The sequence below is a fragment of the Pantherophis guttatus genome, chromosome 5 (assembly GCF_059756535.1).
Source record: "Pantherophis guttatus breed Tessera chromosome 5, ASM5975653v1, whole genome shotgun sequence".
Classification (NCBI taxonomy): Eukaryota; Metazoa; Chordata; class Lepidosauria; order Squamata; family Colubridae; genus Pantherophis; species Pantherophis guttatus.
In genome coordinates, this window is record NC_142067.1 from 81388508 (window position 1) to 81413162 (window position 24655).

The 24655-nt window shown below is 37.0% G+C and overlaps 2 protein-coding genes across 12 annotated transcripts in view; one reads left to right on the forward strand and one right to left on the reverse strand.

Moving 5' to 3' along the window:
• Nucleotides 1-24655, forward strand: part of SCML2 (Scm polycomb group protein like 2) — a 288235-nt gene that overhangs the window by 73137 nt on the left and 190443 nt on the right. For 2 of the 8 annotated variants that reach the window (XM_060686705.2, XM_087871403.1), the window contains exons 11-13: nucleotides 269-541; nucleotides 2448-2611; nucleotides 4406-7502. In XM_060686705.2, the coding sequence (XP_060542688.1) occupies nucleotides 269-541; nucleotides 2448-2611; nucleotides 4406-4531 (563 nt within the window). In that variant the 3' untranslated portion in view covers nucleotides 4532-7502. Of the gene's footprint in view, nucleotides 1-268; nucleotides 542-2415; nucleotides 2612-4405; nucleotides 7503-24655 lie in introns of those variants that run through there. The other 6 variants (XM_060686708.2, XM_087871402.1, XR_015728262.1 and 3 more) reach the window with 5 other exon arrangements.
• Nucleotides 1-24655, reverse strand: part of RAI2 (retinoic acid induced 2) — a 102707-nt gene that overhangs the window by 22538 nt on the left and 55514 nt on the right. The window contains exons 2-5 of one of the 4 annotated variants that reach the window (XM_087871408.1): nucleotides 22098-22293; nucleotides 17173-17352; nucleotides 12890-14973; nucleotides 10238-10935 (exon numbers count right to left, since the gene is read on the reverse strand). In XM_087871408.1, coding sequence (XP_087727534.1) covers nucleotides 13246-14868 — 1623 coding nt within the window. In that variant the 5' untranslated portion in view covers nucleotides 14869-14973; nucleotides 17173-17352; nucleotides 22098-22293 and the 3' untranslated portion in view covers nucleotides 10238-10935; nucleotides 12890-13245. Of the gene's footprint in view, nucleotides 1-10237; nucleotides 10936-12889; nucleotides 14974-17172; nucleotides 17353-22097; nucleotides 22294-23087; nucleotides 23287-24655 lie in introns of those variants that run through there. The other 3 variants (XM_087871407.1, XM_087871404.1, XM_087871405.1) reach the window with 3 other exon arrangements.

Genomic DNA, 24655 nt, shown 5'->3' on the forward strand with positions numbered 1-24655 from the left:
TTGGATCAGGTTTTTTTGTGTTTCTCTTTCAGTATTTTCCTTTTTTCCTTTTTTTCCAAAATTACTGTAATCTTTCTGATTCAAATGACAGAGTGGCCAGTAAAGTTAGATAGTTAGTAATACTATATTCCCTGCAGAGTTGTTAACCTATTCATCTTGGTAAAGTTTTCTTAAGTAGGGACTGTTTATATTAAAGCAAATTTTTCAATAAAATCTTTATAGTAGATATCACTTTACTAATAATCTGGTTGTGTTAAATTCTGTATAGCAGAAACCCTGCCAAATGAAGAAACATCCAAAGAGCACAGCTTTGCTGAGAATTCAATGGATTCTGCACTTAATTCAGTCACCCTGTCAAGTTCTAACAATCAGAATTCCACTGAATATCATACCTCAGGGAACAAAGCCTATTTTAGGCATTCTCTTCCTTCAGTATCTGCTACCTCAAGTACGGTACCAAATCTACAGAAATTATCAAGTGCTACTGGGAACAAAAGTTATTGTGAAGTTGCCAGAAAGAGATTGCAACAGAGGATTGAAGGTATTCTCGAGCTTTTCTAAAAGTTCATGCTTTGTTTGTGTGCACATCTATATATATATATATTCATAAAACTGGCTCTAAAAGCACTTTATTATTCTAAGTTTATAAAAGGTGTCAACAAATTTAGCAGACATATTCAAACCAGAATCTTCACTTTGCTCTACTGACATCCTTACTTGGCAAAGGCTGTGGGTTATTAATTTAGCATTTATGGATGGATGGATGGATGGATGGATGGATGGATGGATGGATGGATGGATGGAAGGAAGGAAGGAAAAGAAGAGAAATCATATAGATCAGAGGTGGGTTTCAGCCGGTTCTGACTGGTTCTTGCGAACCGGTAGTGGAAATTTTGAGTAGTTCAGAGAACCAGTAAATACCACCTCTGCCTGGCCTCGCCCCAATCTATTCGCTGCCTCCCAGTCTCCCAGCTGATTGGCTAGAAGGAAAAAATCAGGGCTAACTTTTCAGTGGGGAGATCGCTTGATAAAGAAGAGGGGGGAAAAAACAAGACACCATCACTTTAAATTGACAAGCCAAGAAGCCTTCCAACTGATCGGCTAGAAGGAAAAAATCAGGGCTTGCTTTTCAGCCGGGAGATTGCTTGGCAAAGAAGAAGAAGGGGGGGGGAGGAAACAAAGATGCTGTCGCTTTAAATTTAAAAGCCAAGAAGCAGCTGCTGGAAGGAGGTTTTTACTTGCAGACGCAAAGTGGCATTCAGCAATTCGTTTCTGGATCAGCTGAACAACAAACTGGATAAGAGGAGGGATTCTTATATGGTTCTATGTTTTTGAAGTTTTGGGGTTTATGCAGCATGGGCTTTGTGTTTCTAAAAAGGTTTGGGCAATTTTCATTGTGAAATATCCTGCCTTGAATGAGTTTTCTGCCTGCTCGTAAATGTAGCTGAACTTCCGGCTTCCACTTTCTATTATCTCTAAGCACTGGTAGCTGTTTTCTTCTTACAAAGTTTCCTTTATGCAGCTGGCAGGAATGTGAAATGAGCCTCAGGCAGGTTCCTTTGTTAGCAGCTTGATTTTTCCTTGCTTTTCTGGGAGACTTTTCTTATGAGTAATGTTTTATTTGGGGAAATGAAGAGGGGGGAGTTTGATTCCTTCCCAGCGCAGGTTAGTGGGGTGAGGAGAGAATGGGGATTTTGAAGTAACCTTCCCCAGGAATCGGGAGGGAATGGAGATTTTGCAGTATCCTTCCCCTGTCACGCCCACCAAGCCACACCCACCAAGCCATGCCATGCCCACCAAGCCACACCCACAGAACCAGTAGTAAAAAAATTTGAAAACCACCACTGACATAGATATTATACTTGTCTATTTTCTACTTCTGGATTTCTCTTTGAGGTAATCCCTATGTCTTAATTGAATCACAACATAAATCAAACCATAATCTATTATTTTTGCCAAAATGAACAATTTTGCTTTGTTTTATAAATGCTATTATACATGTTGTTCCTTGAAGGAAAATCCAATACAGAGGAGTTTTAAAAATAAACATGTATGATTAATTACTAACAGAAACAAGCTACTATCATGGCCTTTCTAACTAAGTATTCTCCAGATGTGCTAAAATAATTTACAGAATGTTCAACTGATATTCTTGAAAGTGGTCATAATAGGAATTTGGGGAGCCAACATTTGGAAGCCACCAGACTGGGAAAGATATTTGTGTGTGTGTGTGTGTGTGTGTGTGTGTGTGTGTAATGTATAAGTCATCACTGCATTAACAGTAGCAAGATATTTTCAGATTACGCTCATAAAATGGGAAAATAATGGGGGATGGTTGTTTTCTATTTACCAATAACTATAAAAACTATTTAAATGTGTGCATGTATCCTCAAAATGCCTTGGTTATTTCTCCAGCTTCTTCAGTTTCATCCTTTTGTGTGTTTAAGCTGCAAGTTCTAAAACAGGACCTGAACTCAGTGTACTAAAACAGGAATCTTCGCATCTCTTCAGCAAAGACCCTTCAACATGGTCAATTGATGAAGTAATGCAATTTGTAAAAGAAGCAGATCCTCAGGCATTAGCACCCCATGTCGAACTCTTCAGGAGACATGTAAGTAAAGTAAAACTTATTTTTAATAGTGCCTAGAATCACATAAAATAAAAAAAATTCTAGTATATTCCTGAAATCTAATAGGCTTTTTTCCTCCAAAACAGTATTGAAAGCAGAAAACCACCACTGTAGTTTGCACTAGAAAAGAGTTTTGTGTCAATGTTAAGTACTTCCTGAAACAGAATTATCTTTAAACAAAAAATTATTCCTGATGTCTCATTAATTCTTGCAGTGTTTGGGGGAAACTATTAGTAATTACACAAAAATATACAGAGAAAAATCTTAGAACAGGAAAACATAACTTGATATGTGTGAAATGTTCTTCCTGTTCTGCTGAAGAATTTGGTAGGATTAAAATGGATTCCAATTAGTTTACCTATTTGTTCTGTTTTCTAAACTGGTATCATATGTGAGTAAGGTCATTGGGATAATGTTATGGGGCAAATAATTTATTAAAACTTCTCTTGATTAAAGACAGGATTGAAAAAAAGAAAACCAGATTGTCAAATTCCAGATGCTGCTTCCCCCATCAGAATCAGAAATCAGGTGTTCTTCACATTAGAAAGGTCAAAGAGGAATATGATGTATGTGGGTTGGGAAGACCTGGGGGTCTGGAGATGTTTCAGGCCACTAATATCTTGACCTTCAAAAAAGTGTTAAATGTTTATCCATCACCAACATGGAGATGGATTCAGTGCTGTTCTGACAGCTAGTAAAATAAATCGTTTAAACAAAAATGAGAACTGAAAGAGCACAGATTCAGGCTTCTGCAGATTCAAAGCAGATAAATTTGCTTTTCATTTGGTATGTAACATTTGCTGTTCCTACTTAAAGGTGTTGCAGTATTTATTTATTTATTTAACTTGTATGTCACCTGATTCCCAATGAACTTGGGCAACTCAATCACAAACAAAAAAATTATAATTAAACAGTTTAAAGATAAAAGATGGCAAGTTGAAAAACTAGATGGAATGACATGAGGGGTCTCTGTCCCCAAAGGCTTGGGTAAACTTTTTCCTTAGGTCACAAGATCTGGACAAGGTCCTAAAGCTCCATGTTCTGTGTTAAGGAAATGGATGGTGTAACCATATCAGATCCAAAGTTGTTTTGCCTACTTCGAGTCATACTACAGCTCTCCATATGAATAACTGATTCTGTAAATAAATTAGAAATTGTAATACCCTGTTTCCCCCAAAATAGGACATCCCCTGATAATAAGCCCAATCGGGCTTTTGTGCGCATGGCAATAAGGCCAAGTGCTTATTTCAGGGTTCAGAAAATATAAGACAGGGTCTTATTTTTGGGGAAACATGGTATACATATAATTATTATTTGTAATTTTTATAATATAAATTCTGAATATTTGTCAGTGAAAATTTCCAAGCTGTTCAGATTTGAATTTCTGTTTTTCTCTTGGAAAGGTGATAATGTTTTTGTTTTTTTTAAATTTGATTTATAGGCCGCCCTTCTCCGGAGACTCGGGGCGGCTTACAATGTGCTCAGCAATAGCCTTCATCCTTTTGTATATTTATACAAAGTCAGCTTATTGCCCCCACAACTGGGTCCTCAATTTACCTACCTTAGAAAGGATGGAAGGCTGAGTCAACCTTGAGCCTTGGCGAGATTCGAACCTGCAGTAATTGCAGGCAGCTGGTCTTAATAACCAGCTTAATAACAGGGTGCCTTAGACCACTGTACTACCAATGTGGGAGAGAGAGTTATGTTGTGTCAGTCTAGAGTAATATTCTTATTCTAAAACTAGTCATTAATTATTGTCATCTTGTTTCCTCACAGGAAATTGATGGGAAGGCTCTTCTGTTACTGAGGAGTGATATGATAATGAAGTATATGGGTCTGAAACTGGGCCCAGCATTAAAACTATGTTATCATATAGAAAGACTTAAGCAAAGAAAGTTCTAGGCAGTGAATGCACAGTGATAGTGTTGCATTTTAAGTCGACAACCAGACAGGTTCAAAAAGAGAACAATAGGGCTGAAACTTTGCCTGATCAAATGGATCAAAAAATCTCACAAAGCTCACAAAGAAATTTCCAGTATATTGTTTCTACTAGTCTAATCAGAAAGAAATATCGTAAATCAGCATTGTTTTACAGATACTTCTTAAATATGGGATTTAATGTTAAAAGTTTCATTGTATTTAATAACTTTTTAAAATATGCAGGGAGGAAGTAGTGCTAAGAGTATTTATATGAGAAGCTGCAACATTCTCACCTCTTCAGCTTCAGCTGATGCATTTTCATTCAGAACCAAAACAGCTGAATTCCAAAGGATCTTTATGTTTTTTAAAAAAATCAAATGTGCAGGGTTTTGTTTTGTTTTGTTTTTTTCAAAAATGGCTGAATTTCTATGCTGGGGTGAGGGAAGTATTATTTTTAATTGATTAATTCTTTAATTAATATAATCACATACATATCTTATTTGAAGCAAATTTTCATTAAAAAAATAGCCATATACTTGTATTGTAAGTTTATGTTGTGTGCAAAAAACAAATAAGCTCTTTTTTTTTTCAAACTTAAATTATGAAAATACATTTTTATAGTGTATGTTGACAATTTAAGGAGAAAATTTCTTTTTTAAGAAGTAACTTCTTATGGCTGATTTGAGCAGCCAACTCCCAAATGAGCAAATAACTTTCAGTTTGCTTACAACGATATAAGAAACATTGTATTGAAACATTCCATCTAGCATAAACATATGTTCATGCACTTGTATATTTATGTGTGTGTGTGTGTGTGTGTGTGTGTGTGTGTGTGTGTGTGTATAAATATATATTTTGTACACAGTATTGAAGGTTTTTTAAAGAGTGTGTTTTAAAGATATTTTTGCACTGTGGCAGATGATAAACCTGCAGGTTTTTTGTTTGTTTTAAATCATAAACAAAATGTGCATTATACATTTTATCCTTAGTTTATAGGTGTTGATATACCATCAAGCTGTGTCCTAAGACCAATCACATTTTTTCCTGTAGAACATAGGGTTGGGATTCCCTGGTGGGAACTTAATGAATTATGGAAGATAATTGCCTAAACAGATTTCTTTTTGCATTCTAAAATATGGTTTTATGCCACCAGGAAGGAACACAATAAAACCCACCATCTTGTGTAGGATCCAGAAGGATTTCAGCATGTGTAGAGTTTCTAATTAATTGCAAAACTTTATCTTCAGTCACCTTTCACTGCGTGTGAATGGTGTTTGCTGGATGTATGTGTCCTCATACTGTTCATTAATGCCTGTCTGGTTTGTTTCTCATTTCATGGAGGGGGATGGAGAGAAGGGGAAGGGAGAAGAAGAAATAATTGATGGACAGATTCATACAGGGCAACTTGGGGTACTATGCAATATTCCTGAATTCTCATGTTGCGCTGAGCCATTTTATTCTGGGAAAATATCTGGAAAAGAATGGGATGATGGGGGAGAGGTGATATTGAATGTCTTTTTTTACTTTGCCTCTCTAATCTTTCAGATATTGAAAAAGTCAGTAACCTCTTTTAACAAAGGAATTGAATTACACTTGGGTGTATAATTCATCTGAATCTTGGTGCTCTATCTGTAAGTTACAAAAAGTGCTGATAATAAAATACTTTGCCGTCACTGCCAATATAATATCAGGGACAATTTATGTACTTTTGTTGAATAGAGGATCAGGCGTTCCGTTTGTCAAACTGTTGCTAGAAAAGATATAGGCCTGAAAGAAATGTAGTTTTTATATTTCTTACTGCCTTTTTATATGGAAAAAAATTCTAGTTAAAATACACATTTGTTGTTTAAAAATACCTTGTTTATTGTGTATTAATGTATTTATTAGTAATACACTAATTACTCAGGTTTAGCTAAAAGGGCAAAATTGCAAACTGTTTTTGAAGCAATGTATTCCTTTAAATGACTGAAACTGAATTTAAATGAAATCACTTTGGTGATGTCCTATTTTCTGATGAACTTCTGGCATTCATATTATATCAGCAAACTTTGCTTGTCATAAGAGTGTACAACAGCTCCAATATATAACTTTCTTTAACCGTTGCAGTTATTTATATATGCTCAGGTATTTAAAAATAAGCTGTAATAGCTGTGATATCTTTCATATCTTTTGATACCTATTTCTCTCAGAAAAAGTTACATAAACACACCTATTTATCTCATGCTTGTATTTGGCATATAATTGTGTTTGTGATTTTTAAGGGTGACATATATTATGCCAATGAACTTTCCACTGGTACCATGGGAATTTTTTTTGTTCTCCATCTTGCATCTATATGCTTCATAAATTTGTTCTAGAGCAGGGGTGTCAAACTCATGTTGTCACAGCGGTGTCACGTGACATATCATGACTTTTTTCCCTTCATTAAACTGGGCATGGGCATGGCCAGTGCATGACGCATCCGGCCCACAGGCTGCAAGTTTGACAGCCCTGTTTTAGAGAGTTGAAGGATGTGTTGGCAGTGGGAGAAAACAATCAAATTTAATACTAAATAGGACATTTAGTATAACTTATTTTAGACACTGTTAAAAGGTATTTTAAAATTGTATTAAAATAATCTTGCAAGAATCTAGTTGTTTTCTGTACTGGATTGCAGACAAAATGTCACAAATGTCATTCAAGGAATTTTATATGTTAAAAGTGGTTATAAAACATAAACACAATATTTTAAACCATGAGGTTTCTCTTATTCATTTTGCTAATATGTCTTTGAATAGTGCAAATAATGTATACTACATGTATACAAGCCTTTATATGGAACAAGAAATTGTTTCTGAAATTTTAATTTTGCATATGATGTGATATAAATTAAGTTAGATATATTTTTCATTATTTTCAACTGGATGTCCTCATCTAAAGAGAAAATAAAAGTTTCTTGATGTTTACTTGTCAATTATTGTTATGCAATGTCTTAAATCTGTAACTGACTCATTACCATGTTTGGTAGTTACTAATACATCAATTAAAATATACTGTGATTAATATAATGTACATGGTTTGAAAAGATCTAATATTTACAGAAATAATCTAAGTTAAATTTTAAACACTGATGTTAACATATTGTAGATTATCACCTTCTTTCAAAAATAGAATCATCTAGGTTGAATGTGGATACTTGAAATGGAAATAAACCATCAATACAACTGATGGTTGTAATGGTTATCAAATTAAATAATTCAAGTGCTTAAAAAAATTCTGAATGCTCTTTTTGCATAATCCACAGAATTTAGAAGAATCCACAGAAGAGGCAAGAATAAAATCTAGAGAGCAGTCTATTTATCAATTGCTTATTCCAGAATTAAAAATAAAGAACTTCTAAAGACCCCACACAAGTTTAGTATGGTGATATACTTCTCATGAAGTATCTGAATTTTTAACATGCTTGTAAGTGTAGGGTTCAGGTGATGCAGTGTGGTGCTGAAGGTGTTGATTGGGACCAGAGAGGTTTAGTCACTGTTTAATCAGGATTGTTGTTACAAACATTAGAGAAGAGAATGCTGTCCATACTGCTTAGAGCCCTGAAAGGAAGGCAGAATATAAATCAAAATAAATTGGAACATTCCAACTGTCCTTTTATTAGCACATATGAAATGACAGGAAGAGAAGGTAGTTCAAGTGCAAATTATTTGCATACAGAAAGTCCTAAGTTCAGTCATAATGCTTCCAGGAGTTTTTTTCCAAGCACTATAAATAGCACTAAACCTGTAAGTCAACTGTTTGTTGTCTGCCCACAGAATACTTGTCCCAAAACAAAGGCATTTGATTCCCCCAGAATTTGCTATATTTTGCATGACCTACAGTACAGAGTGGAATGCCAAACAGCCATCCCAATAAAGCAGTGCACAAAACACTGCACTGTTTTTGCTGAAGCAGTCTTAATGATCTTTACTACTCTTAAGCCTAAAACTAGATTTCCTTCTGAGAATAAGAACAATTCCAGCAATCTGAAATGATGTTCAAACAGTAAGACTTAGGCCTCTTGCAAATGTGGATAGTGCTTTTCAGTGGATAGCAGTAGTTTTTCTAAATTCCCCTGTTGTCCTGATGAACCATATGATAAGTAAAGATGTAATCAGTTGATAATGAAATGAAAACAAAATGGGTCAAAATAGTATCTGCTGCCTTCTTGTACTGCATTAAGATGTAATCAAGACAATAGTTCAGCTAGCAGAATTCTTTTGCAAATGAAGGCAAATATACGTGTCCCAGGATAATTTTGTAGGATACAATCTGAGTCGGTCACTGGGACCAGAGGTGTCACCAACACCTGTGGTCCCATTTATCAACTCAGAATGGATTCTGTAGAATTCTTTAGCTACAAACCAATGAAAAGATAAAAGAAAACAGACTATCGGTATAACACTAGAGGTATACAGTGATGCAGGGGTGAAATGCTCCTGGTTCGGACCGGATCACCCGATCCTGCAGTGATGGTGGCGGGTGGTTCGGAGAACTGGTAGCAAAAATCCCTGCCCCCCCCCATGCCCAGTTGAGCCGCACAATCATCAGAGGCTTTTTTTTTTTTACTTTTAAAAGCATTTTTTCTACAACCCCTTTGGCCGAAAAAATGCTTTTAAAAGTAAAAAAAAAAAAAAAGCCTCTGATGATCGCTGGGATCGTCAAAGGCTTTTAAAAGAAAAAAACCCCTTTTTTTCTTTTAAATGCCTCTGACAATCCCAGCTGAGTTGCCTGATTGGCAGAGCTTTTAAAAAAAAGCCTCTGCTGATCAGGCAACTCAGCTGGGATCGTCGGAGCTTTTTGAAAGCATTTTTTTACAACCTCTTCACCGAAGAGGTTGTAGAAAAAATGGTTTTAAAAGTAAAAAAAAAAATTGGCCATGTCCACCCAGTTACATTACCCCCCCCAAGCCACACCCACAGAACCGGTAGTAACAAATTTTAGATTTCACCACTGCAGTGATGGGGATTTGGGAAAACCAACCTACTAAACAATTAGAATGTTCAGCAAGGATTTTGGATTGCTAGGTACAGAATGAAAATGTTCTTTAGGTATCTCATTAGATGTCAAAACTAGATAAACTGCTGTAGATTCCAAATGTTAGAAACAACTTCTAGTACTATTGTTATAATTCAAACATTACTAATTTTTCAGATTATAACATCAAAAAAAATGCTCAGTTAGTTTTTGAAAGGTTCTTTAGAAGAGAGATTCGATTGCCCAGATGTAAAATGTCCATATAGTTCTGTGCAATTTTTATCTTCCTCAGTTATGTTTATATCTTAGATTTATCATAGGAATTCTAGTTACTGAGCCATTTACCCCATACCAAATTATGAACAGTTGGTACATAAGAAAAAAAAAATACTGTGTTCTACCGTGACATTATTTCAGACAAAATAAATCACACAGTAGCTTTTATATCATGGAAAAGCAAATAGATGTCTGAATTCAAATCTGTAGATCAATCTTACAGTAGTATTAGGAAAATTGCAGTATCAGTTTTTGCTAAAAACATGCCCATGTACATATAGCAAATATGTATGTGCAAATTCGTCATAAGCAAATCTGAGTTCCTATTACTTGATTCCTCCCCTTCCTGCCCAATAAATAAGTGTGAATTCTGTATTTCATATTGAGAAGAAATCTAAGACTTTCCAGTTCAATGGCTGCAATAAAAAAAAAGTAATAGCTTCTTTTAATGTGAAACAAGATTGGAGTGGCACCATCCCAACAAAAATAATGTAAATTGATAAATCCTGACTACATTTTATGATATGAGTGTCTTAATGGATGCAGTCATCTATAAACAGCACTGTAATTTGATGTGATTTATAGTTTCATTATGTTGGTAGTTGAGTAGTTTAGCCTGCACTTACTGTGATAGATAAAAGAAGCAACATAATTTTTATTATCATTTATGATAAAAGTTTTTTGCACATGATTTTGCTTCTTCAACACATTAAAAGGAGCTAAAATTAATTTTATTTGACTGCAAGATTTTGGTTAGTGCATACAAAATAATAAAATCAAAACCCAAGAAACCAAAGTTAAAATAAACATTTCATAGAAAGAAGAATTGCACTAGTTAAAAAAAGATTTCCACCAGAATTTCAAACAATATTTCATCAATGCTATTTCACCAATGTTTCAAATCTTACATCATCTTCAAATTAAGATAAGGAAAATGTACAGAACTGCATGTTATCTGCATAGTAATGAAAATTCACTTAACCTCTTGGATGAAATTTCCAATTATGTCATGTTCCTCTTTAAATGCACAACGAACTCAATCCTCCAGGTGTCAGAAGTTAACATACCATGAGTTATGTTCATAATCTCCCAAGTTCCTATCCCACCAAGAAGACCTAAAAAGATAGTATAATCAATAGTACTATAAGTCATACAGAAGTCCAACGGAAATATAGTATAAGACCATATCTTTTCTCTATGTGGATTTAGATAGAAAATCAATTGTGGCTACTATTTTCATGTTCAAACCAAGGCAAAAGCCAACCATAGTGAGCCAGCCATAATTTATCTGTTGATTAGTTTTATTACAATCACATGCACTAATACTTTACAAAGTAGAATTTTTTAATATTATTGATTTTCTAATTGTAGTTTAAGAAAGACTTCAAGTTAAAGTGAATGATATCCCTTTTAAGAGTCCTATAATAAAGACTTGGTTCTGTCCATTTATTTTCCAGTTAACTTGCTTAAATCAAGAGAAAAATATGCCAATATTTTCATTGATCCAGGACCATAGTCATACCCTCAAAACCATAATCATAGAATGAACAATTGGAAAAAGTTCATCAGTAAGATCCCTGAATGTAGAACCAAACTGAAAATAAGCATGAGGGATTTGTATCTATGAAGCATTATGAATATTGTATGAATAATGTATTGTTAGCAGTCTAATAATATTCATAATGCTTCATAGATGCAAGATTTAGACAGATACAATATTTCTTCCAACTTTCCTGTGACTCCAGTATAAAAGATAGAATTATTCTAAAAAGCTCCATTGATTAGCTCCTTCCAAATACAAAGAATACAAGAAGTAATTTTTGTCTTCCCATTCTAGAATAGTTTCAAAAATGGATCAGAGTCTTCATAACAAGTAGGATCCATCAGAGGTCATTAACCACTGACTCAGTCATTTACCCATCCATTTCATTACCAAAATTCAAGGTCCTACCTTCACTCTACCTATGTATGCTCAGAAATGTTCCTCATTTGAAAAACAAGGTACATAACTAGAAATATCTCTCCAAATTACTAGGACTCCATTAGGATTTGTAAGCCTCTAGGATGTCATGCTTGTATGAGTTAGAGATTAAGTGGTTAAATCCAGTGTCAGACTTACATTTCAAGTTCCACTGTATTACATATTTTGTTACCTTTCAAAAATATCAAAATTATTATCAATATAGTGGCTCAGGATGCAGTGTACAGTAGAATAAAGCAGCGTCCCTGTGGTCTGTCATAAGGGTGAATGATCATGGGGCCACTGTAACTGTCATAACTTTGAAACAGTTGTATGTAGTTTTGTGGTGTTAGTCATAACTTTGAACCATCATTGTGGCCCGTCATTTCTCCAGGTCTACCTCTACATCCTTTTAAGCATTTCTTCTAGACTGACCCATTTTTGCTAGAGAAATCATTGCTATAAGATTAATATACTGTAGGTAGTCCTTGACACTTATAACAGTTCATTTAGTGACTGTTCAAAATTACAATGGCACTGAAAAAAGTGACTTATGAATATTTTTCACATTTATGACTGTTGCAGCATACCCATGGTCACATGGTTTACATCTGGATGTTTGACAACTGGTTCATATTTATGATGGCTGCAGTGTCCCAAGGTCATATGGTCATCTTTTGCAATCATCTGATAAGCAAAGTCAATTGGTGAAGCCAGATTCACTTAACAACCATGTTACTAACTTAATAACTGCAGTGATTCACTTAACAAATATGACAAGAAAAGTCGTAAAATGAGGAAAAACTCACTTAACAAATTTCTCACTTAGCAACATAAATTTTGGGCTCAATTGTGATCTAAGTCGAGGATTGCCTGTACTGGTAATAGAATTTTGTCTCAATAAAGATTGTTTAAAGTATATCATTACTATACATGGAGGAAGAGCACCAAGGATTTAAAATGGGTAAATAACCCAACAATCTGAAAAATGATACAAATAAATATGAATACACTACCTATAATACAGTTTCAAGTTATGCATTTTATAAGAATATGAAATGCAACCATGCTAACACAAACATTTATTCTGAAAGTTCCATTCTACTTACTGTTTAGAATTACATCATCAAAGCACTTTATGGCAGTGAAATAGCTTTTACTCCTCTGACTTGCTCATTCATTATATTCCATTAAAGCTGAAAATGTGTGATCCACTTGAAAAATATGCTGCTTTTTATTTACTTTAAAGAAAAGTTGGAACAAAACATGCTGATGACGGAAGCATTGCATTGGAAAGATATATCAAGATATATTCTTCTGTCTTCTGTACCCCACCCATTCTTTAATCTTCCATCTTGAAATAACTTAAATATAGTTTAAAGTTTGAATATAATTTAAAATGAAGTGCAGTCTCTTTACAGTACTTATAATAATTATACCTTAAAACATTCTAAAGCTTCATAAATTATTTTCTTGGAAAAAAGGCTGCAAGTCGCTGCTTTTTAATAGGAAGAATGTGTATTTCTTGCGAGTTCATTTTCTTTAACTTGACACTCCTGTTTTTGATAGGTTTTCTAAGAGCTTCTGCATTATCCTGGACTTCAGGCTGATTCTTCACATCATAACATTGCAGCCCTGAGTCCTGAGGCATGTCCCTTTTGAAGGAAAAGTTTTTAGTAGAAACCCCTGAGAGGCCTTTAATCTTACCACAGAAAATAGTTGGCACTGCATCTTTTACAGAAACTATCACTTTGGCTGTCTGTGAAGTACTCACAATTTCTATATTATTGCCAGTTGTGGGTTCACAAGTTGCAATACTATTCTGATCCACCAGCCATTTGGACTGTTGTCTTAGGAGTTCAGACGAGCTGGAACTGATCACTCTGTTTTCAGCCTTGGTTGGGATCTCATGAGGGTTATCTGCCACTGAATGAGAAGTTTCATCTATCATGGACCCAGAACAATTCAAGTTTGTTGTCTCAATATTGTTCACCTTCCGAAAAGAAGTAATTGACAAGTCCAAAGCACTATCATTGGGGGCATTCTGGCAATTAACATAGTTTTCCTTAAGAAAAGGAGCTGTTTTCATAGAAAGATCAAGGACTTCATTTTCATTACTCATCTTAATGACAGTGTGCCGATTCAATTGAGAAATTCCTCTGGGGTGGATAAAATCACACAGTTTAGTTTCTTCCTTCTCCAAAGGAGTCTGGGTACCTTTGCATGAATGCAAAACAAAGGAAGCAGCTGGTTTGGAGTAGTCTAAATTAACCTTAGATTCAACGCCATGAGGAACTGGGATGGGAATGGGAATGGGGACTGGGACTGGGACTGGCAAAGGCACAATCACAGGATATGGCACCAATAAGGTGGCTGGGGGAACCAATGGAGACAAAGGAGAACTGAAGGGCTGAGATGGGAGAGGACATTCTGGAGGTGGCTGATAAGGTAAAGAGCTCAAAGCTCCTTGAGTAGGAAAGAGGTCTTGTAACACAGCAGCAAATCCTGGTGTCTGAAATACAGGGGGCAGGACAGAATCTTGAGTTGGATTGGAAGGTTTTTGATCCAACAGTTGGGGTTGTCCAATAGGAGTAGCAGAACTTTGGAACAGATTGCTATGAATGGAACTGGGAGCACATGGTGAATTCTGAGGTAATACTAATGGAGAATTTAAATGCTGAAATACATGCTGCTCTAAAAGAACAGGCAATGGGACTGGGCCTTGGGTGGTCATAACATATGGAGTATTACTATTGGGAGCAATCTGAGGAGTGGTGCTTCCTGCTACTTGCAAATGTATGGGAAGAACCACAGGACTGTCTCCTAAACAAATTGGCTGAAGCACTGTGGCAGCTACTTTGAGAGCAACCCCACTTTGGGATTCTGCTGGTGGTGTTAATATTGATGGAGCAGGCACAGTTACAAGTGGTGAAAGTGCTTTCTTCATCAGATCTGACGAATTGATATTCCAGGCTTCGGCTGTTATCAGCTGGGCTACACCACTTTCTAATTTGTTGTTAGCAATAGCAGAGGGTGAAGTGGTAATATCCATGGGTAGGTTTTGTGTGTCCTTATATAGTTCCTCCATTATATAGGATTTCTGAAGCTTTGCAGAATTGTAGCTTACATAGCTGTAATTGACATCCACTTTATCTCCAGGCTGCCCAAAGTATCCACATCAACACTATCTGGTCTGCAAAACAGAGACATGTTTTAAGCAATGCATAAATCCTTTGCTTAAAATAACATTTGCAACTTTTTAAAAGGGTTCCTATCACCAAAATAGAACACTGCTTTATTAGCTTTGGGGGGCAGAGCTTTTAATCACACAATGTCCTAGGCATGTGTACAGTATATATACTTACACAGAGAACATACATCTCTGGAGTGTTACATGAAGAGTCCTGGGGAACTTAAACTAAGCCATAAACAAAGATAATTTAAAGACTGAAGTAGCTATACAAAATGCTACTGCAGAGCAATAATGCATTGTTTATACGTTTTGTTTATACTTTTAAACAAAGCTTCATATAATGGTATCATGTGATTTATGGAAGCAGCTGTACTATTTACATTCAACAACACCCCTAAAATAACTCATGATAAAATTATTCATTCTGGTTTGGAAACTTTATTTACAGTAAAAGAATCACATCATGCTTGCCTGCCAATATCCTTAAACCTGTTTTGGAATATGCTCAGATAGCATTAAGTGATAGCCCCCATAGTAGACATAACACTCAACAATTTACAAATGTTGATACTCCACTGCACAGCATCTCTTCCATTTAGAGCTATTCAACTACATACAAATACAAAGTCTTTATTTATAAAATCTTCAAGACTTAATATCAAAGCAGCTACCATATTTTTCAGAGTATAAGACGCTGCGGAGTGCATCTTATAAGACACACATTAGTTTTTGGGGAGGAAAACAAGAAAAAAAATCTGCCTCTGCCTACCAGTATCCATCGGTATTCATCTGGCTAGCGTCCTTGCAGCAAACAGTCTAGTCAGCTTCAGCATGTTATCGCAGCCTGATTTAGCATGAACAGCTGATTGGCGGTTGGATCGGCCTCCCAGAATACCACCAATCAGCTGTTCCAGGCTGTGGGGATAGCCACAGCCTATCGCCGCCTCTGTGCGTCACATTTTTGGCCTCCGCAAATCGTGTTTTCGGCCTCCGCATGCTCCATTTTAGACCCGTTCCAGGCTGCCGGGATCGCCACCTCTGTGCATCACGTTTTCAGTCTCCATACGTCGCATTTTCGGCCTCTGCATGCCCCGTTTTTGGCCTCCACGCGTCACATTTTTGGCCAGTTCCAGGCAGTGGGAATTGCCGCCAATTCCTGCCGCCTGAAACCAGCCAAAAATGTGACGTGCAAAGGCCAAAAATGGAGTGTGTGGAGGCTGAAAACACGCAGAGGCGGCAATCATCGGCGATGTGCTGTGGCGAACCCGCAGCTTAGAATGGGTCTAAAACGGGGCGTGTGGAGGCCGAAAACACGACATGTGGAGGCTGAAAACGGCCAAAGGGTGGAAGCCAGTGGGTGGGCAGGGTTTTGGCAACTTTCAGTGTATAAGATGCACCACAATTTTCACTCATTTTAAAGGGGGGGGGGAGTGCGTTTTATACTCCGAAAAATATGGTATGTACTCTGATGTAACTTATCTTAACTACAAGTTGTCAGAAATAAACCTTTTTCTATTGTAAATCATCAACATTTTTTACTTCTCATAGCAGTCTGCTCATACTTAAAGCCCTATGCACAAATTATTCTCATCATAAAATATATCATGTTAATACTGCTACTAGTATTATCTGATATCTTTTGTTAAAAAGTAATGTTACCTTCTTAATTTCAGTAAAGGATGTTTCTTAACTGTCTTAGCCAAGCAACAATATAACATAGTAATACAATTTTTTTCTTATGTTTTGTATCCATCTGCTCATTAGATTTTATAGCCTTTAGGAAAAAAAATTTCCCCAAATCCAACATTATATCAATATACTGTTAATATGATTCAAGCTCTTAGTAAGCAAAACGGTCAAATTCCACAATAAACCAATGATAGAAGGAGGCAAAGAAAACCAAAACTAAGAGAAAACAAGTGAGCCAGAGCAATATATCATTAAAATAAATCTCACAGTTTGTGTGTGTGTGTAGAGAGAGCGTGCAAAATGATGAAAAACACAACAAATATCCTTATTATAATGATTAAATGTAAGTTGATATTTTATTGAAAAAAATTTAGTGACATACCTTCTGTCCTTCCTTCTGTCTGTATATTATAATTAATTATGTACCCCCCCCCCACACACACAACATATTCATCAAATTACATTCTTAATGAAAAGAGAAACACTGTGGTTTTATAAACAACTATTTACCTAACTTAATATAAATCCATCATGAACTGTCCAGGCCATTATTGAACTTGCATATATGAAGATGCAGAATAAGTGTGTCTTGTTGGATTGACATATTATTCTTTTTAATGACAGTTGTCATTAATGAATATTCTCATTATAAATTTGTAACATGTACGAAAAAGCATTGTCCAAAAAAGGCTGTAATGTAATAAAGATGATTAGCAGCCATTATTCATAAATGAAGTGACACAATAACAATAGAATTTATAAGTAAGTTCTCAGACAGAAAATTTAAAGTCATAGTCTAAGGTAGAGTACAGGTTCAGTTGGAACCAGAATCCCTATTGTTGAGCAAAGTGGTCATAAAGCAAGATGCCCACATGACCATTCTGCTTAATGATTGCAATCCCGACTCTCCCAGCTGTGGTCATTAAGTGATTGCATGGGTTGTTAAGCATAGAGCTGGGGAGAAGGTCTTCTTCCCACCCTATTATGCCTAGGTCTCCTTACTGTTGCCTTTTTCTGCAGCTGCAGGTGCACCCAGCTGATGAAGACATGGTTTTCCTACAAAGCCATGCTGTGTCATCCAGCAGATGGATCTCATTCTTATGATCATTGAATGGCTCCTTCTCCAAATTATGTAATTTGGAGAAGGGGCCTTCCACGCTATTATATGAATGATCAAGTTCACTAGCTACAAAGCTACCAAACATAGTCATTCTGAAGGTTAGACATCTTTATAGCCTTCAGAACAGAAGAGTGCAGGAAAGGTAGTGAATGCCATCATTCTAAAACCTATAAATCTTCCTAGCCTTCAGAATAATGCTGTTCACCAACTTTCCAGCTGACAGAAGGTAGCAGCTTGCAACCTTCCCTGCTGGTTTCCCCACTGACTTTCTGGGGAAGCCAGCAAAGAAGATTGTAAATAGCAATCATATGACCAAAAGATACTTCCCAAACAGTTTTAAAAACAAACAACCTGAAATGTTGTCATGTGATTGTGGGGAAGAAGGATAAGTGTGATATTTCACTATGGTCGGAAGTGCTTTAATGGACTGTAAAGCATCCTTTCTGAGGCCATTGTAACTTTGGTCATTAAAGAACAAGTTGTAAGCAAGGACTATCTCTATGGGCATTCAGCCAACCTGTGTTGGACTGATAACTTTGTTTCTGTCTATCTTAAATCACTCTGTATTTTTTCCCAGCTGAGTGAAGTAGCTGTATATGCATAGGCTTCCAGAGATAGCTAAAACAGCTACTAAGTTGCAAAATATGGCTGTTTTACCAGTTAGTATACATGCTCCTCTAGTTTCCAAATAACCTCTTTTGAAAAAAATTGCACAGCCCTTTTGGGCAAGTACTAATAAATGGACACATCTGTACAACTAGTACAATATATCTGAAGCATTTAAATCCTGCTTTACTCTAAAAAGTCACTATACCATTAGGATTTTTTGTATCTTGCAACTTAATTAATCATACTCTGTGTGACACCAATGACCAAGTATAACTCAAATGGCCTTTTATCCTTCTGGCCAACCAATTTAAAAAATAGAGGATTTACAGAGAACAGGATTTTATGAGCAAAACGTATCAGATATACTATGATATTGCGGTACACTGTAACAAACACAATAACTCAATAATTTCATATAACTTCTGTTCTGGTTGACGTCGCGGCACCTTCAGACACAGTGAACAGGTCTCCGCGTTCACTGTGCTGACTTCTCCCTGTTTGTGGGCTCTGAGAGGAGCCAAAGCCTCCCTGTAGGGGTGATGAAGCAAAGAGGGGCAGCCTGTGAGGTCGAGGAGAGTCGCAGCTCTCCTGTCTGACCCAGGGTGTCAAGTTTCGAGGTTGTCTCAAATAAATTGCATTTCAAACAAAGTCTTTGAAGAAAAACTCCTATTTATTAAGCACAACATTCTAACCCGACTCCAAACGAAGCCAACACTGACTTCCAGCCCCAAAACCCTCCCTTTCTGTTCCCCACTCCCCTGCACTCACTGGCCATCTTCCAAGTCATTCTACCCCTAATCTACTCCAGCTCAAAGGAATTTCCCCCCTCCCATCTCATCTCCTAGGGGATATTATCTCCAGGGAAAATAAGTAGGTGAAAAGTCAAACGTCCCTTTCCAGACGCCTTCGCTTCTCCTTCTTATGTCAGCACTAGAGTAAATGCAGGTTGAAGTGCTGACACACTTCAAGCCACAGCAAGAAGAAGAGGCAGCTAAAGATGGCTGCCATAAAGCTGGGACAACCGATGAACATCTAAGACTGGTGCTGGAATGAAGTAGATGAACAGTGACTGGAACTGGGGGAGAGGATTTCCTTTTGCTTTAAATTCAACCCCAAGGAACAATTTAGAACTATTTGCTCGGAATTATCTGTAAAAGTGGTGTCTGAGCATTCTGAGAAACTACCAGAGGGGCGTAGGAGAGAAAAATAACAAACTTTGAAATATACAGAAAATTGGGAAGACGTGGTACTGGGAAGGCATTTTAAAATGCTGGAATAATTTACTAACAAAACTTATTCTGCTTTTATAATTGTTCTACGACTAAAAGAACACTTGATTAGTGGCAATACTGAAATTTAAGCTGAGAGTGCCACCTACTGATGAAAGGAAAAATTACAAGCCTGGGAATATCTACATGAAGGACTATTAAAATATCTATTGGATTACTTTTAACTACCCTATGACTACTGGAGACCCAAATATAAGTAGGCTTTCTTAACTAAAGGGGCCGCTGAATGTTATGCTAGAAGATTGAACCTGTAAAGGGGATGTAAAGAGGCTTTGGATAATTTGGGATTATCTAAATGGAACTGACTGTTTACCTATGGGATATAAAGAACTAGGACTAGTGCACTCTTAAGGACTGGATTGTTGGACAAAAGTTGAATTTTTTAAAAATAAAGCAAGATGCTTTATGAGGCAGAAATTGGTGGAATTTTGAAGGAGATGGTGTTACTCTTCCAAAACACAAAAAACACCATGGAGAAAGGATTTAAGGAGATTATGGAAAAAATGGAAAATGCCATACGAGGGATGATGAGTAAAGAACAAGATGCCCAGGAAAGGGAGGAGTCAGCAGAAGAAACGAAGGAAGAAGAAGACAAAGAGGAGACAATGGGAATAACAGTGATTGATGAATTAAACCAGGGGGAAAATGTATTAAGAGAGTTGGAAGAGACGTTTGAAAGAGAGATAGGGGCCTGGGCAGAAATTTTGAGAACTAGGCAGTGGAAGAGGGTAGAGGTAGGAGAAATACCTAGATCGAATAGCCAAGAAGCAGATTCTGACAGAGAAAGAGCTTCAGGAGAGGAATTTGGGAGGCAAGTTAAAAAAAAAAAAAGCATTGCAATTAAAGTATTGAAGCGGGCAAGGCACAATGGATAGATGATTTTTCTTCTCTGTTGTTGTTTTGAATTACTTTTTCTTTTCTCTCTCTCTTCTTTTTTTTTAGGTAGGGTGACATGATTAGAAGTTAGGTAGGATAGAAAGAAAATATTTTTTTACTAAAAGGTGATATGATTAAAAGTGATAGAAATAAGAGAAGGGGGAATATTAGTGTATGCTCCTTTATATAATAAAACAAAAGTAACAATAAGAAAACATGGAATAATTGAATAATGACAGATTGCAACTTATTATAATTGTGTATCATTATTAGAAATATATAAGTTGATTGAGTCTAATAATTATGATTAATTTTACTAGTTTTATTTGTATTAGAATGTTTGACACCCAGGGGCCACACTGTTTACACATTGATATGATATGTTTGTAAAAAATAAAGAACTTAATTTCATAAAACTTCTAGGGCCATGCAGCCCAAGATGTTAATTCCCTTAATCTTCTGGACATTCTATGTAGCTGCTCATTTAATGAGGTAATATTTAAGTTTATCTGCTACACATTCCTAAGCGACATTGGATCAGTGCTTACTTTATAATGACATTCCATATAATTGTATATAATATATCCTCTGATATCATGATATTGTGCATGTTGAAAAATTATCATCATGATATTGTGATATTAGAGAGGACTACTTCTTTTGCTCTGAAGTTTTTTAAATATGCTCCAAACCAGTGGTGGTATTCAAAAATTTTTACTACCGGTTCTGTACGCGTAGCCTGGTAGTCATGTGACTGGGCGGGCGTGGCTTGGACATGTGACTGTATGGGCGTGGCTTAGTGGTCACATGACTAGATGGTCATGTGACTGGGTGGGTGTGGCTAGGTGGTCATGATCCTAGTTCCCCCTACGAGGATTCCTGCATCTGGACCTTTTGCAATCCCCCAAAGGGGTTAAAGGAAAGCAGATTCCATACAGCTCTAAACCCTTAAGGCAAACCAAATACAAGTGGTCCTTGCTTAATGGCCGGATGCTTAGCAAGTGTTCAAATTTATGACTGACCTCTCCAGAGCTACTTGACCTGTTTTTGGAGTTTTGACAGCCATGTGTGCACGCGTGCACGTGCACGTGCACCACACAAACACGCACATTTATGACCAGTTACAACATCCCACACAGTCATGTGACTGAGGTTTTCTATGTTTTTTGCCTCCTGCCTCCATGCATCAAGGAGGCCGAGCAGCAGCAGGAAGAGCACGGACCTCCTGATGCAGGAAACGTCTGCCAGTGATGCCCTCACGCGAAGATGTTGTGAGTGGGGAGGCTCGACCCTCCCCACTTAGGAGCCTCAGTTTACTCCTGTGCACCATTGGCCTTTCTCCCTGCCTCTCCTGGCCAATGTTGCTCATGAGTAAGCTGCAGCTAGGATCTCCCTCGTGCTTCCCTCGCAGGCTAGGCCGGCTGGGGGAAACACATGCTCTCCTCCCTCCCCACATGCATCGGTTCACCCGCCGCTGGTATCACCCGTCCCCCAGCTTGCCCTACCCCACCCACCCGCCGGCCCATGCCCTTCAGCCTTACCTTTGCCAGCAGCGGTGAGCAGAAGTACGTGGCTAGATTCTGCAAACAGTGGCGGGGCGGACGGGCTGACAGGCGGGGCAAGCGAGCATTGGGTGGTCAGGGTGAGCAAGCAGGGACCGGGTTACCGGTTCGGGGGCGTGGCCAGCGGTTCCCCTGAACAGGTGCAAACCGGCTGAATACCACCTCTGCTCCAAATCTGTGGAGAGATTGGAGAAATATCTAGGTTGGGGGTTACAGGAAGCTTTTAAAATTTGGATATCTCATCATATCCATTGTACTGGATTTGTTGAGAGGATAGCTGATTTAATTTTCTATTTTACTACAGAATTACATCTCATAAAAATTGTTGAAAAAAGTATAGGTGGAAGAGGATACCCATCATGACAATGATAACTCTTTTCCTTTATGTAATAGATAACTTTAGCTTATAAAAGTTACTGTAAAATATAGTTATGCAGTGTTTTGGATATAATTTTACAGAAGTGCTCCATCTGGTATATTACACAGTTATTATCATGAAGATGCCAATGATTGTCAGAAGAAAAGCAGAACATAAATCTATATAAATAAAAATGTAAATGTCCATTTGTACATAACCACACATCTCCGAAAGTTCTTCACCGATTGCTTTCAAATTTTGACATAACGTTGCATTCAACTATGGGCATGTTTTTATATACCTACAGTCATGGCCATAAATGTTGGCACCCCTGAAATTTTTCCAGAAAATTAAGTATTTCTCACAGAAAAGTATTGCAGTAACACATGTTTTGCTATACACATGTTTATTCCCTTTGTGTGTATTGGAACAAAACCAAAAAAAAGGGGGGGGGGAAAGCAAATTGGACATAATGTCACACAAAACTCCAAAAATGGGCTGGACAAAATCATTGGCACCCTTTACTTAATATTTGGTTGCACACCCTTTGGAATAAATAACTGAAATCAGTTGCTTCTGATAACCATCAATAAGCTTCTTACACTGCTCACCCGGAATTTTGGACCATTCTTCCTTTGCAAACTGCTCCAGGTCTCTCTTATTGGAAGGGCGCCTCTTCCCAACAGCAATCTCTCCACAGGTGTTCAATGGGATTGAGATCTGGACTCATTGCTGGCCACTTCAGAACTCTCCAGTGCTTTGTTGCCATCCATTTCTGCGTGCTTTTGCCGTATGTTTGGGGTCATTGTCCTGTTGGAAGACCCAAGATTTCTGATGCAAATCCAGCTTTCTGACACTGGGCTCTACACTGCAACCCAAAATCCGTTGGTAATCCTCAGATTTCATGATGCCTTGCACACATTCAAGGCACCCAGTGCCAGAGGCAGCAAAACAACCCCAAAACATCAGTGAACCTCCACCATATTTCACTGTAGGTACTGTGTTCTTTTCTTTGTAGGCCTCATTCTGTTTGCGGTAAACAGTAGAATGATGGGCTTTACCAAAAAGCTCTATCTTGGTCTCATCTGTCCACAAGACGTTTGCCCAGAAGGATTTTGGCTTACTCAAGTACATGTTGGCAAACTGTAGTCTTGCTTTTTTATGTCTCTGTGTCAGCAGTGGGGTCCTCCTGGGTCTCCTGCCATAGCGTTTCATTTCATTTAAATGTTGTTGTTTTTTTTACTGAAAAGTTTTACAAAAAGTTTACACATTCCCCCCCCTTCCCTACCTCAACCTCCCCCCTCCTCTTCCCAGAACAAATTACAGGGTATAACCTTCAACAATCATAATCAATCCTAGTCTAAATAATTATAACATTCCACATCTCTTGTTCCTTCAATTCCCTAATTACCCGCCTAGCTTTATTACTTAAAGACACACCAAATATCTATATAATCATTCATAACCTATCTGCAATTTCTTATTCCGGTATTTATTTTGAATATAATCTATCCATCTTCTCCAGTCTCTTAAATATCTTTCATTTGAATGATCCTTCAAGTACGCCGAGATTTTTGCCATTTCCGCTAGGTTTGTAACTTTCATTGTCCACTCTTGGATTGTAGGTAAATCTTGCTTTTTCCAATATTGTGCCACCAACAGTCTTGCTGCAGTTATTAAGTTCAAAATCAATTTAGTCTCTATAACTGTACAATCCGTAACTATACCCAGCAGAAACAGCTGTGGTGTAAATTTCAACCTCTTTTTAAGAATATTTTGTAAAATCCACCAAATTTTAATCCAAAATGCTTTAACCTTTTTACATGTCCACCAAATGTGAAAATAAGTGGCATCCTCACAATTACATCTCCAACATTTTGGTTGTACATTCAGATACATACGAGATAACTTTTTTGGGTCTAGATGCCATCTATAAAACATTTTATAAAAGTTCTCCCTTAAATTTTACACTTTGGTAAATTTCACATTTGTCACCCATATTTTTTCCACGTTTCCATCATTATTGGCTGTTCAAAATTCTGCACCCATTTTATCATACAGTCCTTAACTAACTCTGTTTCCGAGTCCATCTCTATTAATATATTATACAATCTTTTTATGTGCATTGGGCTTTGGTCTCTAATTTGTTTAATTAAATTTTCATCACTTTGTATAACAC